Raw genomic sequence first — 18,939 nt, 5'->3', positions numbered from 1 at the left:
GTTATATATATTATACACTACTAAAGATAACCAATAGTAGTGTGGAAAAAATGTAGAGCGAATTAAAATATACAAATAGGTAAAATGCCAAATTAGGTAGATAAATAATTCAAATAATTATTGGTGGGATTGAACTTTTAATTTGAAATACCATCTCAGCTTCCTGTGTCCTTACGTACCGGAACAGAAAAGCGCTGTGACTGTTCGTCTGAAAAGCTGCTGTGTAATCTTGCCTCTACAGTCACTCTACGAATTTATTACAAAGAAAAAAAAAAACAGTCATGCCTGATTATTTAGGAACCGAGCAACGCAAAGTAAAAGAAGAGGAGAAAGAAGACAAACCAATTCGAGGTATTATTTGTGAAGACTTTCGGGTGGATTTTAAATGAAATGAATTAGCAGTCAGATTAGCATTTATTGACTAACAGTTAGCCGCTCTGCAGTTGGAATTTGTCAACAAAAGCCTAATCTTCTAAACTAAAACTATTTTAATGTTGTGTCATTCTTTTCAGACTTTATTTTGCGTATTTGATCTAACGTTACAACGTTCATTATATAAGTTGTCAAATGTCTCGGTAGTACTTATGTCAGTCTCTTTTAGCCTGAACAGACTTTAAAAGAGAAAGATAAACACGTTATGTGTTCAACATATATGCATATCTCATTTATTTATCTATCTTGATCTGTGTTTTATTTCTCAGCGTTGGATGAAGGAGATATTGCACTCCTGAAAACCTATGTAAGTATTAGCGCTAAAAAGCTGACTGTTTTAGCATTCAGATGGCTTTCATTTAGTATAAGTTACAGCAATGTTATTTGTTCATTGTTGTTTTTGTTTGTGAATAGGGGCAAAGCACGTATTCCAGACAGATTAAACAAGTGGAAGATGATATTCAACAGCTCCTGAAGAAAATAAATGAGCTCACAGGTAAGTGCGCTGTCAGTTCTTTGTGAGGAGTTAATTTTATGGCTCACTACTTTGTAAAACAAATGCATTGATGCTCTATTTTGTGTGTCTTGCAGGTATTAAGGAGTCTGATACAGGTCTGGCTCCTCCGGCATTATGGGATCTGGCTGCAGACAAACAGACTCTACAGAGTGAACAGCCACTGCAGGTGGCCAGGTATGAGAGGACAAAATCATTTCAGTTATTATAAGTTACTGTTAAAGAAAAAGATTATTTGCTTATGATATACTACCTTTTTAAAATAAATAATGCTTTTATTCAGTAGCGATGCATTAAATGAATTAAAAGTGACACTAAGACATTTATAATGTTACAGAAGGCTTCTATTTGAATAAATGCTATTGTTGAATTTCTATTCATCAAAAAAAAATCCTAATTGTAATATTAAAATTCATATCTATGGTTTTATTTGTTCATAGATGCACCAAGATAATCAACTCTGACTCTGAGGATCCAAAGTACATTATTAATGTGAAACAGTTTGCCAAGTTTGTGGTGGACCTGAGCGATCAGGTCGCTCCGACTGACATTGAGGAAGGAATGAGGGTTGGGTAAGCTGAAATGATAGATCAGACATTTATGTATTTACTTTATTACAGCTTGTATCTAAAATAGTTCTTCAATCTGTTTCTGTTAACAGGGTTGACAGGAATAAGTATCAGATTCATATTCCACTGCCACCCAAAATCGATCCTACTGTGACTATGATGCAGGTATGAAACAGCTAAGGCTGCTTGGGCTCATGTATATTATCAAAGCAACACTACAGGAATAATTATGCACTGTACATAAATAGGTGGAGGAGAAGCCTGATGTGACCTATAGTGATGTTGGAGGCTGCAAAGAGCAGATCGAGAAGCTGAGAGAAGTGGTTGAGACCCCTCTGCTCCATGTGAGTCAGGACTACATCCAAATGTGCCTATTAAAAATAAACAGGAGGTATTACTTGTCTGAAATACTAATTAATTTCTAAAATCAATCTTTATTTTCCTAATTCCAGCCTGAGCGCTTTGTGAATCTGGGTATTGAGCCGCCAAAGGGTGTGTTGCTGTTCGGGCCACCTGGTACAGGGAAAACCCTGTGTGCTCGAGCTGTGGCTAACCGCACTGATGCCTGCTTCATCAGAGTCATCGGATCCGAGCTGGTTCAGAAGTATGTAGGAGAGGTACGTGCCTTTTCCATCAAGCTGCTAAAAAATAGGTGACTAAAGGAATAGTTCACCCAAAAATTGTAATTGTCATCATTTACTCACCCTCAAGTCGTTCCAAACCTGTATGAGTTTCTCTATGTTGAACATAAAAGAAGATATTTTGAAGAATGCTGGTAATCAAACAGTTGATGGCCCCCATTGATTCCATAGTATTTCTTTCCCTACTATGGAAGTCAATGCGGACCAACAACTGTTTGATCGCAAGCATTCTTCAAAATATCTTCTTTTAGCTTGAAAAATGTTTATAACAACATGTTTTTCTGTTTAATCCAGGGTGCAAGGATGGTTCGTGAACTGTTTGAGATGGCAAGGACCAAGAAAGCCTGTCTGATCTTCTTTGATGAAATTGACGCCATTGGAGGTAAACATTTCCTATTTGCAATAATCTTCTTTTGGCGGTCTCAAACTGTGTGGCTTGAGGTTTTGGGGTCCCTGTCTATAAGCCAGCCCTGAATATAGTTTTAGAAGTCTTAGGAGTACGTTATAAATATTTCCATTTCACTGTGCTACGTTTCTATTATTTTTCTAGATGGATCATTGCACTCATGTCCTTTGCAGTGTCTCTTATATGACAGTGTTGTAAAAGTGTGGCATTCAAGTTAAAATGAGTTATACTTATCAAAAATGTCCATTTAGAGTGTGTTTACATAGAAAATCAATGGAAAGGTAGCACAGCTCTGTGTGAATGGTCTCTTATTATATTTAAAGGGATAGTCAACTTTAAACAATTACAGAATTTTCTTTTTTTATGTTTTCAGCCAAACAGTTTAACCCTTGTTCATCAATAAAAAAGTGTTACACTTAGGGCCATAGTGGACAAAAACGTCATAACAATTGGAAGCTTGGGAGCACAGACTTGAGTTTGGTCTCATTTTAAAGTAGACCCATGGCAGATTATTGTTGAAGTAAAAAAAAGTTTAAAAAGTTATACAGGTTTAAGTTAATGAAAATGCTTTATGAACAATTTTATTTTGAACTCTAAACCTGCTAGAAAATCAAAGCCATAAATCTAAACAAGTTGTGTTCCAAATTTGAGGTTGATATCTCAAAAAATGAGCTTACAGTAAGATTGTTTGTGCGCAGTACCAAATTTTCCCCATTAGATGCCAGCAAAACTCTGCTGGTGCACACAGTGCTTGGATTTGTGATTTACAGTAGCGTTTTTCTTTCTCAAATATTACAAGCACATACAATTTTTTTATGACACGCATACAAACCACACTCTGACATCTATACCTACATACCCACACAATTACAGCTGCATTATTTATCCAATTGACTTTTTCTGCTTCTGCATACTATAAAGCAAGTATTTGCTTTATAGACCAAACCTGAAAAAATGGCACCATCTGGTAAAAAAATAGTAAAATTAAATTTTGAAGTCTTGCCCACAGAATGAAAGCACTGCGATTAAAAATAGCAGTTTCAATGGGGACATTTTTGTCCAAATGGTGCTGAGTGTTTCACTTTTTTGTATCTAGTGTAAAATAGATTTATTAAAGGAAATGAGGGTGGAATATTACAATTCCAATAAAAATACACACCTGAGCCAAAATTTATGCAGTTAGCATTAACACAGGCAAAATTATTTTTTAAAAAAACTCAAATGGACAAATGTCCATAAGGGTGCACAAGGGTTAAGCTCCCATTAACTTCCATTCTATGGACAAAAAATGGGAAATGAAACGGTTTGGTTTCCAACATTCTTCAAAATATCTTATTTTGTATTCAGCAAAAGAAAGAAATGCATACAGGTTTGGAATGACATGAGAGTGAGTGAGTGGCAGAATATTCCTTTTTGGATGGACTGTCCCTTTAAAATCTCAGCTTTTGTTTTCGTCTCACAGATTTTACCTTTATATAAAGTCTCAGTTATTATGCTTACGCTGCCGTCTTACAGGAGCCCGTTTTGATGATGGAGCTGGAGGAGATAATGAAGTGCAGAGAACCATGCTAGAGCTGATCAACCAGCTGGATGGATTCGATCCCAGAGGAAACATTAAAGTCCTGATGGCCACCAACAGACCAGACACTCTGGATCCTGCTCTGATGAGACCTGGCCGTCTGGACAGAAAGATTGAGTTCAGCCTGCCTGACTTGGAAGTGAGTGTTAGCTACAATAGTGACAAAATAGCTACCATTTACCGGCTAAAGATAGACATGTAGTATATCACATTCTGATAAATGTATATAAATGTATGTAACCACTTGTGCACTGTTTCTAGGGACGTACTCACATCTTCAAGATTCATGCCCGCTCTATGAGTGTGGAAAGAGATATCCGCTTCGAGCTTCTTGCACGTCTCTGTCCTAACAGCACAGGTGAGTTCACATAATTTAAATAGACAATATTTGCATAGACCTAAATGTGGAGGCCTTGCAAGCTATAGTTAACATTGCTAACCGTGTTTTTCTTCTCTCAGGTGCTGAGATTCGCAGTGTGTGTACAGAGGCAGGAATGTTTGCCATCAGAGCTCGTAGAAAAATCGCTACAGAGAAAGACTTTCTGGAGGCCGTGAACAAGGTCATCAAATCCTACGCTAAATTCAGCGCCACCCCTCGCTACATGACTTACAACTAAATTGTTTCCTCTTAAATGTGCTTTTTCCCCCACTTAAATATTTGTTTCCTGCCCGCTAATTCAAGGATTCTCATGTGTCTGGTCACTTTTTTTGTGATATCAAATGATAAAATAAAAACTTTATCCTTACTCGTTACTACAGGTCTTCTTTTTATTGCTTAATATAAAAGAAAAATTCCCCCTTCAGGTTAGTATACCTGTTATATGTCATAAATTAGTAACAAATATAGAAAATTATATAAATAGAAAGGCACATTTGAGGGATAAAGGTTTAATAATTTAGAGTACTGATTTGTATTTATTATACAAAAATATCTTAAATCCACACCAGCATAAAAAGTCAATAAAATTCACCACATTATATGCAGTAGCAACTGATTGTTGAGCTTTGGTCTTCATTACTGCAATTAAATGGCATCTAAATATCAGTACAGAAAAATCTCAAATCGAAGGGGAATTGTGTGTGAACACTTGATTTGAAACAAAGTGCTCGGAGTGGACATTTCATAGGCAGCACGTGTGTCAAACATGTCCAAGACAGTCTCAGCCTGTGGACTTTCCATGTAATATTCTAAAGACAAGAACACCTGAATTAAATTTAAGACTTTGTGGAAACCGCTGTTTCAGTAATCACTAACTAAGACCTCTTTATGTTAATAATGTCCTTTGTAGCTACAAAAACAAGTTGCAATTGGTTCCAAGAACCCTGGCCTGGAGCAACCTAGATAAGCCTTTAGCCAAATGGGACACTGAGTAGAGGAGGGGGAAAACCTAAAACAAAACTATACAATCAATATCTGGCAAGCATTTTCTCAGAAACGTCAGATTAAAGTATATATCGTGAAACGAAAAGCAGCATCTTCACCAACAGTGCAATTATGTGATCCGGTTTTAAAAAATATGTAAAATATTAGCTCTTTTTAAACAGACTTCCACAAATATAAAAAAAAAATGAAATACAGCAAAAAGAAAAACTAGCACATGGTGTACAATTGTAAAACTTAATTTCTATCATAAAAACAAGCTAACTGGAATGGAAGAATAAAATAATTAAACCAGGGCTAAAAAATAAACACTGGTTAAATCCATCTACACTAATTGCACTTAAAAGGTACAGAGTGTTTTATAGTCGTCAGTAACAAATTGCAGTGGAGCTAACGATTATGTCTACTGCAATAAAACAACAGCACCAATCATATTAAGCTCAACATTTACTTGTCTATTCACATAAAATAAAGTGTTTCCATCTAAAACATTTTGGCCTGCTCACTGCTAAAACTGTCTCCTTGTTATCATGACATCCTAACTCCATAGTGACTCAGGAGTAGCAGTACTTGTGCTTATTTCAGCACGACTCCATATATCCATATTCTGCCCCTCAGTTTTGTTTGTGTGTTCACTGGATGTCAGGGCAGACGGGGACATCCCTCGAGCGCTTACAATACAACACTGCGTCATGAATGGTGGGGAAAATGAGGTCAGGGGTCACGGGCTCACAGAAGAATTTTAGTGTCCTGAGATCAGAGAGAAGAGTCCCTGCACAACAAACAAACATATAAAAGCTCTTACAAGGATCTTAGGAAAGAATTCCTAATATATAGTAACATTAAAAATGATGTTAATGTCAACATATACAGTACTTTGACTTGTCCGCATGACCCGTTTATTAGTTCCAACTCTAGGTGGAGATGTTTGCCACACTCAACAAATATATCAGAATGAACTTTAACCTATATAAAGCATATGAACTCTGGTTGAGTTCAATCATATTATATCATTTTGTATTATATTGTTTTATATAAATGTAATTAATTACTCCCTGCTAACATCTAGCAAGTATGAGTTCAAAAATAGTATTATATTATATTAGACACCAGTCAAATTGCCTGAAAGAAACATGTCAAGACATTAACAATAACAAAACCAAGTTTCCAAAAAAAATAAGCCAAGCACATTAGGTTTATTGAGTGAAAACATAAAAAAAAAACGAATTCAAAGAAAAGTGGTTTGTTTATTATATTAAATTATATAGAAATGTAATTAAATACTGCTACATCCAGCAAATTTCCACTCAGATTGAGTCAAAATATTATAAATATATATGTCAAAATAAAATTAATTACTTACTGCTACATCCAGCAAGCACAACTTTTACATCGACTGTTGCAAACTCCTTTATCACCTGCAGGAAAAAAGAGGAACTATTGCAAAACGTATAACCACAAATGACTCAATATGGTTTCTACAATGTTGTGGTGGGGCTGCCAAGGTGTTGCGAAACAGCTGCTAAGGTGTTCTGAGTGTTTTTAGGTCACTGGACCTATGGTATTTTGTATCCACTGAGCAAATATCATGAATCAGATCACTTAACAGCACAACCTTTCTCAACAAGCCACGTCACATCAATAGTGCAAACAATAAGGGAAATGTAACATGATTAAGTTTAATATTAAGAGTCAGTGGTTTGTTAAAAAAAATCTAACTCTAAAGTATGACAAACCGTAAAACTGATCTAATAAGCAGAACAAGATGCTCAATATGCAACAGCGCAATGCGTGGTCTAATGTAATTAGTTAATTAGTCCCCAAAAGGGACTACGGATTAAAATTATACAGTGTTGGCTAAATCTGGTGCATTTTACATATTGTATGTGTTATTAATGTGCATTGTCCCTGATTAAATAAATTAAATTAAATGTATTAAGCCAGATCTCACCAATTGATCTTCAAGTGTCTTCTTTGGAAATAAATGTTGACTTACTGATTTAATGGTTTTGGCTCCTACGGAGTCAATAAAGTTAACAGGAGTAAAGTCCAGTATGATGGTGTGAATGGGGGTTAGACGCTGGAGAAAGAAGTCGTCCTCAGATTCAAACTCATTGTGGTTCTCATTCATCTGGCCATTGGTACACACATGATCCATCTGCTTCTTCGGCCCAGCCACCACCTCATGAGTGACACCCAGCTCCACATCCTGTTGTGGCACCACAGAACATGTCAGTCAGTCACGTTTCATCACTAAGCTGCTACACTGCATAGAAAGATTTTACAGAGAAACTCTAAGCTACAGTATTTTGTTCTGAAATTGAGATTGTACAGTTTAATGTGCATAAATCTGAAATACCATTTGACTTGCAAACAAATGTATTCATGCTTCAAAAATCCCAACATGCTGAGATAAAGGATAAAAAGCCTTCATTGATAAGGTCACAAATCAAATACATTTAGATGAAAAAAAAACATTATACCAATAAGACAACTGCATTTTTCTTCGCTGGAGAGCAGTGGTTTAAAGCCTTCCTCTCCCTGTTGTCTCTTTTTGCATATTTTAGCTGTGATTTCCTGCCAGTGAGCAGTTGTGCTGGGTCAATTCCAGTCTGTAGTCATAAAAATAAAATGTACAGAACTTGAAGCCGAACGCCTGCTGCTTATGGGAGTCTCTCTACACAACATATGATGTTCAACATTTACTCAAGGACAGAAGCATAAAACAAAATATTTGAAGTTAATAATAACTTTAAGCATTTGGTCTCACCTTTGCCTTGAGGGCGCTCACATACAGGTCACTGTTTGCAAAGTATATGGAAGTATTGGACTGAAAAATCTTAATCCCTGAGCATTCCTCAGCCTTGAGAAAGAGAACAAATGACTGATAAGAGGACAAAGATTGTGCTGGAAAAAGGATAATGGATTAAATAATAATTGGGTGCCTGTGACTAAGAAAAGCTTGAGAACACCACTTTTCAAGCAGTCAAGGATCTAGGTTATTCATGAGAAAGTTAAGATGGTTTAATGTATTCTAAAAGAAGTATCTTACCTCTTCATACTCATCCACATCAAAGTACAGCCCTGTATCTGGGATTTGTCCAAGAAGAGCATTTTTAGGGCTTAAAATAAACAGTAAGATATGAATTAGACATTTCTTTTGGCAATAAAAGGTCAAAATAATCCAAATATTATTCATTATCCAAACAATGCATTGAAAAAAAAAGTAGAAATACGAATATATATAGAATACAATTTATTATAATTTAATTACAGTATCTATCAATTCTTCAAATAAATATTTAACTAAAATTCAGATTAATTTTTTTATAAAATACTACGTTCTAAATTAATATTTAAAAAAAAACTGGAGAAGTGTATTGCTGAAATATTAAATAAATATGGATCATAAGTGAAATATCAGGTTTCACGTTGATTTACTATATTTCAGCAGTCTTGCATTAATTGCCACTAGGGCAATATGAATTAATGCATCATATATATCTTACATGTAAACACAAACTACTTAATAGATACTTTACTAACTATTATGTATTTATTACACCTCATTGATATATTTCATATAATGTGAATTTATTAATAAATCATTTATTTTAATTGAGTATAAAGATTTCATACTGAAAGACAAAAAAGGGTTTCAAGCTAAATTTTGCTATCAGTTGGTATCAGAGCAGTAAGACATGGTGTTTTACCACTGTGTTCTGTAAATAACTGTGAGTATGGCAAAGCCCATGGCAACCACCAGACCATAATCCAGACCTAGAAGAACTGATGCAAAAAAGGACACCAGCCAAATCGCCTGAAGAAAACATGCAAGACATTATCAATAACAAAACCAAATTTCACCATGCATGAAATACATGACATTTTTTCACTAGAAAGTTTATAAAGAGACATTACAAAAAAATTGGTTAATTTAAATTGATGGTAATCAGTAAAAACGATATGATGAACAACCAAATTAAGTGTCTCTGACACTCACCAGTTCAATCTTGCTGGTTCTCCATAATGCAGGAATGTCTTTCAATTGCTTAAACATCCCAAGGAGATTGACCATGATGATAGCAGCCAACACCGTCTAATGAGAGTACAAAGACGACACTAATAAACACCATCTGATCTCTGACCATTGTCCTTTTGCACTAAGAATGCTTATGTTTTGCCAAAATGGCTTTGGTAATAAATCAGACTGTCCTTTGCGCTTTCCAAAAAAGCCCAAAACATTTTAAGTTATTTTTTAAAATTAATTTTTGCACAAAATCAATAAGCTCCATGGCAAGCATATCGGATAGCCTTTCACTTACTGTAGGTAATGGCTGAAAGACAAATCCAATGGCCACCACCACCAGTAGCACAAGTATGGACGCCAAGAGTCCTGCAATCTGCAGACACACACATCAACATAATTAAATGGAGTCTTTCAGGGGGCACGACTGTTTTATCTTATCTTTATGCTTTTACGGCAGTGATATAGTCACCGAAATGAGGTCATTATGAAAGGGACACTCCATTTCAGGAAATGAATTTTCGCAATCATCAAATATGTCTCACTTACTTCAGTATGTCCTCCTGTGCTCTCCTGTACCAGACTGCGAGACATTGAGGCGGTAACGACAAACGTGTGGAAGAATGAACTCATAAAGTTACAAAGTCCCAGTGCAATGAGCTCCTGCGGTCACATTAAACAAAAAAATGACTTCATTAGACCATGTGATTTCTTGTCAGGATCATAAAAATATTAAAACTATTGTACTGCTGTGGCTTCGAAAACTTTAGTCCATGCGTTTTGTAGCTAGAAACAGTAGCTCACACTGTGTACAGCCCATTTTAAATTCAGCTTTGCATTACAGGAATAAAATATATTTTCAATTTAAAATACATTTACTGTCTTTTTAATCAAATAAATGTAGCCTTATTGAGCAAAAACATAAAAAAAAAACTCTTACCAACTTTTGAATGGTAGTGTACATGAAATTATACTGTAGCTCCAGTAAGAGTAGTATGTTAACATGCTATCCAAAACATAGCCCTAATTTTCTATATAAAAACTATTGTGCTCATTAAGTTGAAGATCTTGGTTCCTCACATAAAAATGTGTCCTAAACAGGTGAACTTGAGAGTTACTGAGGTCACAATCCATCTCTGTTACTGTTGTTCACTTAAGCATGCCACTTTGCATAATGTTGCCCCATATGAACTTTCCCTGCAATTAGTGTACTATAAGTCACTTTGGACAAAAGGACCCACTAAATAACCAAGTAACTAAATAACTGTAGGGTCTGGACATTCAGCTGCAATGATTTGGAAAGTCAGCTCCAACTTAAACCCATAGACACCAAAATAAAGGTCAGCTGAATAAAATCTAAGTCCCTGCCTCTAGGAAACGTAGAGTCAAATTACTTTGACAATGAAGAATGGGACAGCTTAATTAGATACAGTGTAGCAGTACATCTATTGTTTTATCACTTCAAACCTAACAAACTACTTTTTTTTTTTAATTGTTTGCTTGAAAAATATGCTTGTTTTATCTTTCTTCAAATAACGCAATATAACCCAATTCATATGACATTAACAGACATTTTATTTTATTCTCTACCTGATTTCCATCCACACTATAGCCATGCTTAAGAGCAAAGGTTTTGGCTAATGATATTGCAATCGAGAAGCCAACAACAGCTATAGCGAAGGCATCTGGGAAGAGGTTAGGAAAGACCGAGAAGTCTGGAATCTTGGGTGGCAGCAACCTTAAAACAAAACATTAAGAAAGAAATATTCAAATGTAAACATTTGTAAAAATGTAAACCATTTCAGTTTGGTATATATAAGTAAGGCTTTCATGTTCTTACCCTGTGGGAATTTTACCCACAACTTCTACTCCATAGTTTTCAGACATAACCATCCCATAAGAGATTCCAGTGGACATAATTACCTTCAAAGAACAAGAACACCATGCATTCACCCAAAGAGATTTTGAGTGCATGTCTGAGCAATATATTTCATAGGAAGGGCATTTAAATATTTACCACAATGATTTCCCCAGGTATGGGGATGGGTAGCTTCTTTTTGAAGCGTTCATTGAGATCTTTGATGAAGTACAGGAACACCGTACACACCAGTCCAATAATTAGCGTGGCAACATTAGTGCTTGCAATGTTCCTGAAGACAGCATCAAGACTCTAGGGAAAAACATAATGAACAGAGCATAAAGCATACAGCCACAAACGAGCAATATCACAGTATAGAGTCTTCAACAGTATTATTTTAGAGCTATTTATATACTATTACACTATTTATTAATATTATATACATTTTTATAGAAAAAATTATATTTTACATTATTTGAATTTGTGAATTTGTGAATTTTCAGCGCTATTGAATTTTTTTTTGTAATTTTTAGTAATGTTTTATTCTTTTTTATAGGTATATTTTTCTGTTATCATTTTTTTCTGTTAGCATTTTTATAGGTATATTTTTCTGTTATCATTTTTTTCTGTTAGCATTTTTATAGGTATATTTTTCTGTTATCATTTAATTTTAGCATGTTAACATTTTATTTCAGGTATTTAGCCAATTTTAAATATTTATCTCCCATTTATATTTTATTTCATCTTTATTTCAATTAACGAAGCTACTCATAACAACATCTGGCCTTGAAAAGACCATATTCATGGTTCGAGATTCAATTAATACGATAAACATCAGTGAGAATATGTGAATAAGTGTTTATGAAGTAATGTAAAGCATGTTTGTTTATAGGTGCAAAAGTGTCTCATATCAACAAAAAAACACCCTAAGGTTTCTCCAGGGTCAAAGGTTACTCACATAAACTACAGAGAGTGGCCCGTTGAAGCGCGCAGTGTGGACTCCCAGCAGGTACTTGATCTGCGACACAGAGACGTGCACAGCAGCAGCTGTAGTGAAACCTCGCACCAGCGGCTCAGTGAGGTATATTGCCAGGAATCCAAATCTCAGCAGACCCAGAACAAACTATAGGAGATCAGAACAATCATGTTCCCAAACATCAATCTGAGAGTGCCTCAGGCTACAGTAACTTTAGGAGAATCACATGAAGTCATCAGCTTGAGCAGGTTTACGGTTTTCCATGAAAGGTGTCTATTATAAACACTGTGTAGGTCTGCATGAGATGTCTGTAATGTATACCCTCAACCTGTTTTAATAGGTTTATGGTAACATTATACTGCATTTCTTTCTCATAAAAGTATTACAGTATTTCATTTTAAAGTTGGCCATTTTTGCTGACAATATAAGCTGAGTGACTGAGAACCAAAGAATACTCTTGCACAAGAGTGTTTTTCAGCTGGTTTATCTACAAAAGACGGGGGTGATTACAAACACCTATGTTGCAGGAATGTACTTGTATTCCAAACACAGATACTGGAGATGCACTAGCCTTGATCAACTACAGTTCGGTTCAAAAAATGACGAATAAAGACGAATGTAGCACATCAAGAAAGAGAAATAATGAACTAGTTCTTTCTTTGATATCAGAAATTCTACACGTCACCCTTAATAAAATTAAGGATGATGAAGACTAGATTCTACACTCATTTTGATTTTCAAAAAAGCAGGTAAAACCAGATAGCAGCCCACCTGAATGATTCCTACTAGGGTGGTCAGAGCTACAACCACCTCCACTCTTCTGGCATCACGAGCCTCAAAATCCACAACCTGTGACGCGTTGGTCCCATTGACTGCAAACATTGAGTCCGGGGCCTCCCTTACAGCAATCCCGCCAATCATCAGACTGATTACAGCGAAAGTACCTGAAAATATACAATCAAAAAATAAAATAACACTTAAGGAAACTGTGCTAAAGTTAAGTATGGATCACAATTTTTTAAAATTATTATTTACTATGTTATAAGCTGTCTTACCAGATATATGCAAATACTGTCAATTTTTTTTAACAATAACTACTGTTTCATCATTTAAACCCTCACATCATTTTTATGAAATGCTATGCTTGAAAAGTGTGATTGGGCTAATAATATCAGATAATATTAGGGATAGTATTTTTGTAACTTAAAACATAGTCTGTATTTACATCTATTATTATCATTGCATGATCACTTTTACAGCAGAATAATAATAATAATAAAATATCTTCAAGCAGCAATTACTTAAGGCCTTTAAGTGCATGCATTAAAAAAATACAATGTATTATTTATCAAGCCTGTTACCACCTAAATCAGTGATGAAAAAGGCCATTGTTAGCCATAGAAAAACAGTGTTTTAGATTAAATCTATATTATTATTTATTTTTTATATATATTATCTTATATATTTAATGTAATGGGATTTATACTATTTAAACTATGTCACTGTGTGAGAGTAACAGGTGGTGTAATCGCTCTTGGGCACACATTGTTCAATGGCTAAGTGTTGTTGTCACAGGTACAGGAGCTCCTTTATCATGTGAGCAAGTATGACTCAGTGCATTTATGAAAGTGAGCTCTGCCTTAGCTCTTCATCTAAAGCCCTCTGCAACTGGGTCTGTTTTACATTGTCATTTTACATTGTTACATAGTGTTGTTTAAACAGGAGGCAACATGCTTCTTTGCAGCAGGACTTTGTCAAATGTTTGAACTAGTGCCAATTCTCTTGCTCTCAAGTCAAGCCACAGGGGCCGAGAAAACAAGATATTGAAGTAACAACTCTGGTTTGGGTAACCTTTTAACCTTTGATCTATGTTCTTGGTGGTGTTTCTAATATCCTGCATGGATTTCTGAGGGTTTGAAGATTCCCACATTAAACAGGAGAAAAACAGCTCAGCAGGGCATCTACCAACCCATAAAACAGTGCGATGATCTCTGCACCAACACTAATAACGTTCTTAGAAATGCCACTTTCATTTCCTGCTTAAGAAAGTCAGGACACTGCAATCAGAGCAGCTTTAGAGCTGTCACACTGTACAATTGGCAGGAACAATGAAAAACTGACTTCCTGATGAGACTTTGCCACAAGAGTTCAGGAAGTGCTGAGAGAAACAGACTAAGGATTTTAGATCTTATCGAAGTGGACTACACTTGTTTAGTCTGGCAGTAATGCTTTGCTTATTAACACTGACTTAGCAAAACTGTAAAGAGGAATGTCACATTTCAGGTAGTCGCACGCACACAGACATTTGAAAGAAAAAAAAAAGGCCCACATTGCAGCTTATTCTGAGCCCATGTGACCCGCATGTGAATCAACCAAAATAAAAATTACAATAATAGCCAGGTGTAAAAAACACCTGTGCATGGCAGTCTCCACAAAGTCCCATTGCATGAAGTCATTGTGAAGTGTCAACCAATCAGACTACAACTTCCCAGACCAAGGAAGAACTTTCAATTTATGTGAGCAATATGCACCAGACGGTCAACAAACTGACTGTGGGTGATCCATCTGAGGCTGAGACAATATTTTAAGTCACAAGCATGTTATTAAAAGCCTGGCACACACGCCAGTGAGTCTCACCTATTGATATATGTTTGGAGGTGCCAAAGAATGTGTATAATAGTACGGGATAAAACGATGAATATAAACCAAACACTGGAGGAACAGCTGCCAACATCGCATATGCAAGACCTGTTGAAGGTAAAAAAAAAAAAAAAAATCAAGAGAGAGAAAAATGATCAAATGAATATGCCCACTGATCAATGATATGAGTAAAATAAATTAATAAATAAACAACAATATATAGTTAATATAATTAGTATATTTATAACTATTATTATTATTACTACTATTAAAATAAAACTACTACTAAATAGATATGTTTAATAAGATTTTAATATAATTATTATTCATTTTTAATATTAACCAGTTTTCAATAACATCTGACCTTGAGGTAGCTGCATTACACCCGTGCTGATGCCAGAAACTATGTCTCCAAACAAGTATTCCTTTAGTGGATATGATGGCAGCCATGTTAAAATGGGCAGAAAACCAAATACAACAGATTTGGCTTTATCAGACGAACAGCTGAAAAATAAGAGAAAGATGACTATTAGTATGAATGTTTCATATGATTTAAATGTGCATATAAAAATTCTGCAAACAACATTTAAAAAGACATTTAAATCAGATGTTACATGTTTTGATGCACCATACATGAATACAAGTGAACGAGACGCAAGCGGAGTGGAGGAGAAGGTTATCAGTTAATGACGACTTAAATTATAGTCCGACTGTGTCTGTTAAAGGAAACTGAGTCATCAATTCATCCAGCTCAGACTGGAACAGGCAGGTTTAACAAAAGTAATGTCACAATTGTTGTGTAATACTAGTAGTCCTGCAATATTATATGGAGGATGTAATAAAATAATCATAAATGACAAATGGTTGTTTACTTAATCAAACAGTAGTTTCATCAGTCCAAGCTAATTATCTAAAGTTCAGATAACACTTGAACCTGATAAAATTATTATAGTTCAAAATTACAGCTAAGAAAGTCAGAATAATGTGAAATAGGACAACTGAAAACCATTATATATTTAGTGGGGTCCAAAAATCTGATACTACTTTAATACAATATTTCATTAATACTAAAATCATCAGAATAACAATTTGAGTGAAAAGTTAAACTGAAAAACAAACACAAATGTCAGAATGTATTGGGTTTGCCTCGCTTTTCCTTTAAAGACTGCAGCACTCAAACTGCATGAACTTCACAAGTGTAAAAGCTGATGATCATGCCCTCATGCATGATTTGAGAATGATCACCTTGTGCCTCACTGGATCTTATCATCTGTACAAAGAGATGCATGATCAATGTCACAAATTTGCTTGTATGATTAGTGGCCTATAATACATTACAGGATATTTCTCAATACAGTCTCAGACTTTTGGACTCTACTGTAGCTCAGAAAAAAAACACCTATCATCAGTAACAAAGAAAGCACACTGTATTGAAATAGCCCTACCGGAGATGCTCAGCTATTCTCCGTTGAAAGGACTTGGATGTCCTCTTCTTCCTATGCAGAAGCTCTGAGTCAATATAGCCTTCATTGAATACAGGACGTTCCACGTGGTACATCAGTGTAGCGGACGGTTCCTCACTAGCAGTTACATGCTCCATAGCAGCAGTGGAAACACTGGCATGTCAGGCTATGATGGCCTTGTGAATGCACTCATGTACTTGCTTTACTTCCGCTTCCTGTTTTCAATGAATAGAAAGAGAGCACTCTGTGAAGAAAGAAAAGGGCTAAGAATCAACTTCAAACAATCACAAACAACGCTGATTTAATTCAGACATGTTTTGTTGATCAGCTATTAGGTAACAAAATATTTTAATGTCACACTGACAACCCCCTTGGTTTTATTAGGAGACTTAAAGTGGTCAAACTCTGCTGGTGTATAATTACAAGCCCTCAAAATAATCATGTATGACAGCCAACTTTAGCCCGTACAGTGATGATCTATCATGCAATGACATACTGGATACTTAACATAGTCTACTTAAATGCTGCATCAAAAGCAAGCACAAACAAACCAGTCTGAAAACCTATAGAATAGCCTGCAGAAAAATAAATACATAAAATAATAAAAACAAAAATCTGATAAATTTGTTTAGCCTTTTTAATAATAATAATAATAATAATAATAATAATAATAATAAGTTCATTTTCTATTCAGAGAAACAAAAAAAAAGTTGCATGAAAATTACATTACATGGTTTTATGATTGAATCCACACACCAGTGTGTCTAAAACACACAACCTGTCCCGAGGACACATTGTACAGCTTGAGCAATAACAACCTATCCATGGATCCAGTCCATTTTTAGCACAGTCCTCTGCAAATGACAAGACTGTAGTAAAATGAAATGTACTGGAATTGACTGATGCCAGTGGTGTAAACCAATGTTGACAAAGCATTGGTATAAACATTACAAACGACACAAGATAAACCCATGACATACAAGGGTCATTCTGTGAAACAGCCGTCTTATCCATTTTTTAAAAGGTTTGAGATTTTTTGAGTTTTCAAAACATTTAATCAAAAACAATGGGTTTAAGTGTTAAGAAATTGCACTGCGTCATCTCAACTTAAATGGAAAAAATACAACATTGATGTAAAGCTAAGTAACGGGTGACAGCATCAGAGTTGCCAGTTTTACAGTTCATTTAGCCATTATTAAGCTTGCGCTCAAGGTAATGACGCCACAAGGCATTTATTGTTAAGAAAATTTTAATGGTGAAATTTCAAGAAGAATCAATTGCTGACTGTACAAAACCATAGTAAAAGTACATTAAGACATTTTTAACAGTGTTCCCATTGACAAAAATGGCAAAACATATAGTTATCTTTAGCAGTTTATCTTATGTTTTGTTTGGTTTGTCAGGAGACACTAACTTATCCTGTAATGTTCATATCCTATATAAATTATGTCAGTATTCCATTTTATTTTTATTTACACCATCTTAATATCACAGTGCACAACTTGGGGACACAACTTAGAGTCTTATAGTAAAGTATTATGTCTGCTTAAATCTGAAATAATAACAAAAACAATATTTTTGATTTATGCTTTTTTGATGTTCATATGTAGTGCAAATTTAAAGAAAACTGTCATTTTTTGCTTATACATTCAGAAAAAGTAGGATTTAGAGGGCTAGGGACAGACTTAAATGTATTCTCATGAAGAAAGAAAACAAAAAAAACATTGAAAATGTAACTTACTGGATTTACAATGATGCATTTAGAGAAACGCCTATAACAACACACAGTAAACGCTGCTTTTAGCTATTCATCGTTCAAATCTTTGTTTACACATAAGTTTATGAGAAAAAAATGAACAGAACAACCAAACAACATCTGACATATGCACAGTCCTGATGTAATGACAACATTGTACGTGTCTTTCTGCCACACTCTGTTCCCTCACACTTTAAAAAACATAAGGTAACCAGAAATAAACATTTTTGGAGAGCATCCCCTGTTCTGTTCAACCCTGCGACTCCACAAACCTGTTAAGCAGGCAGGTACAATATAGTGTAACTAACGTTAAAGGGCTTTGCGTATTTATTGTAGTTGAAAGGGGGAGAAACAAGCCTAAGCATCTTACCTCTCACCGCCTCCGTCCTGAAAATGACCCAAGGTCGGTGAACTGAGCTGAGAAGAGCGTGAGCATCGACAGTCCTGTTACTGTATAACATCGGAAAGCCCTTTAACTGCAGCTGATAAGAAAAGCGCGACGTGCCTCGTGCGTCACTACTTACGCCAGAAGAGCATCATGGGACATGTAGTTCTTCACTAACTCAATATATCAGATAAACGAGATAAATACTGTACATAAGATATCCGGTAGATTATAGAGAGATTGTTAAACGCGTAATTATAGTTTTATAAGTAACTATGATTAGAACGAGCGTATTTTATACTAAATAAATTA

At 35.2% G+C, this 18,939-nt stretch overlaps 2 protein-coding genes across 3 annotated transcripts; one reads left to right on the top strand and one right to left on the bottom strand.

Moving 5' to 3' along the window:
• Positions 1 to 173: 173 nt before the first annotated feature.
• On the top strand, positions 174 to 4,887 carry psmc2 (proteasome 26S subunit, ATPase 2). Its single transcript, XM_079399594.1, has 12 exons — positions 174 to 351; positions 702 to 739; positions 847 to 928; positions 1,024 to 1,123; positions 1,387 to 1,518; positions 1,608 to 1,680; positions 1,764 to 1,859; positions 1,968 to 2,132; positions 2,451 to 2,538; positions 4,078 to 4,280; positions 4,403 to 4,499; positions 4,601 to 4,887. The coding sequence occupies exons 1-12, from the start codon at positions 282 to 284 to the stop codon at positions 4,756 to 4,758; spliced, it is 1,302 nt and encodes a 433-aa protein (XP_079255720.1). The 5' UTR covers positions 174 to 281; the 3' UTR covers positions 4,759 to 4,887.
• Positions 4,887 to 18,760, bottom strand: slc26a5 (solute carrier family 26 member 5). 2 transcript variants are annotated; one of them, XM_079399592.1, is made up of 19 exons: positions 18,613 to 18,750; positions 16,469 to 16,730; positions 15,388 to 15,527; positions 15,021 to 15,131; positions 13,155 to 13,327; positions 12,366 to 12,530; positions 11,567 to 11,719; positions 11,390 to 11,472; positions 11,140 to 11,287; positions 10,099 to 10,212; positions 9,848 to 9,925; positions 9,526 to 9,621; positions 9,236 to 9,342; positions 8,575 to 8,644; positions 8,293 to 8,385; positions 8,006 to 8,134; positions 7,519 to 7,731; positions 6,886 to 6,940; positions 4,887 to 6,294 (listed from the first exon to the last, which is right to left on the bottom strand). In XM_079399592.1, the coding sequence occupies exons 2-19, from the start codon at positions 16,621 to 16,623 to the stop codon at positions 6,155 to 6,157; spliced, it is 2,223 nt and encodes a 740-aa protein (XP_079255718.1). In that variant the 5' UTR covers positions 16,624 to 16,730; positions 18,613 to 18,750; the 3' UTR covers positions 4,887 to 6,154. The 2 variants fall into 2 exon arrangements, with proteins under 2 accessions (XP_079255718.1, XP_079255719.1); XM_079399593.1 differs by having other exon boundaries at positions 4,888 to 6,294; positions 16,469 to 16,701; positions 18,613 to 18,760.
• Between the last annotated feature and the right edge of the window lie 179 nt (positions 18,761 to 18,939).

This window comes from Barbus barbus (genome assembly GCF_936440315.1).
Source record: "Barbus barbus genome assembly, chromosome: 39".
NCBI classification, from domain to species: Eukaryota; Metazoa; Chordata; class Actinopteri; order Cypriniformes; family Cyprinidae; genus Barbus; species Barbus barbus.
Note: the sequence above shows the minus strand (reverse complement) of the source record. Positions and strands in the feature narration are given on the sequence as shown.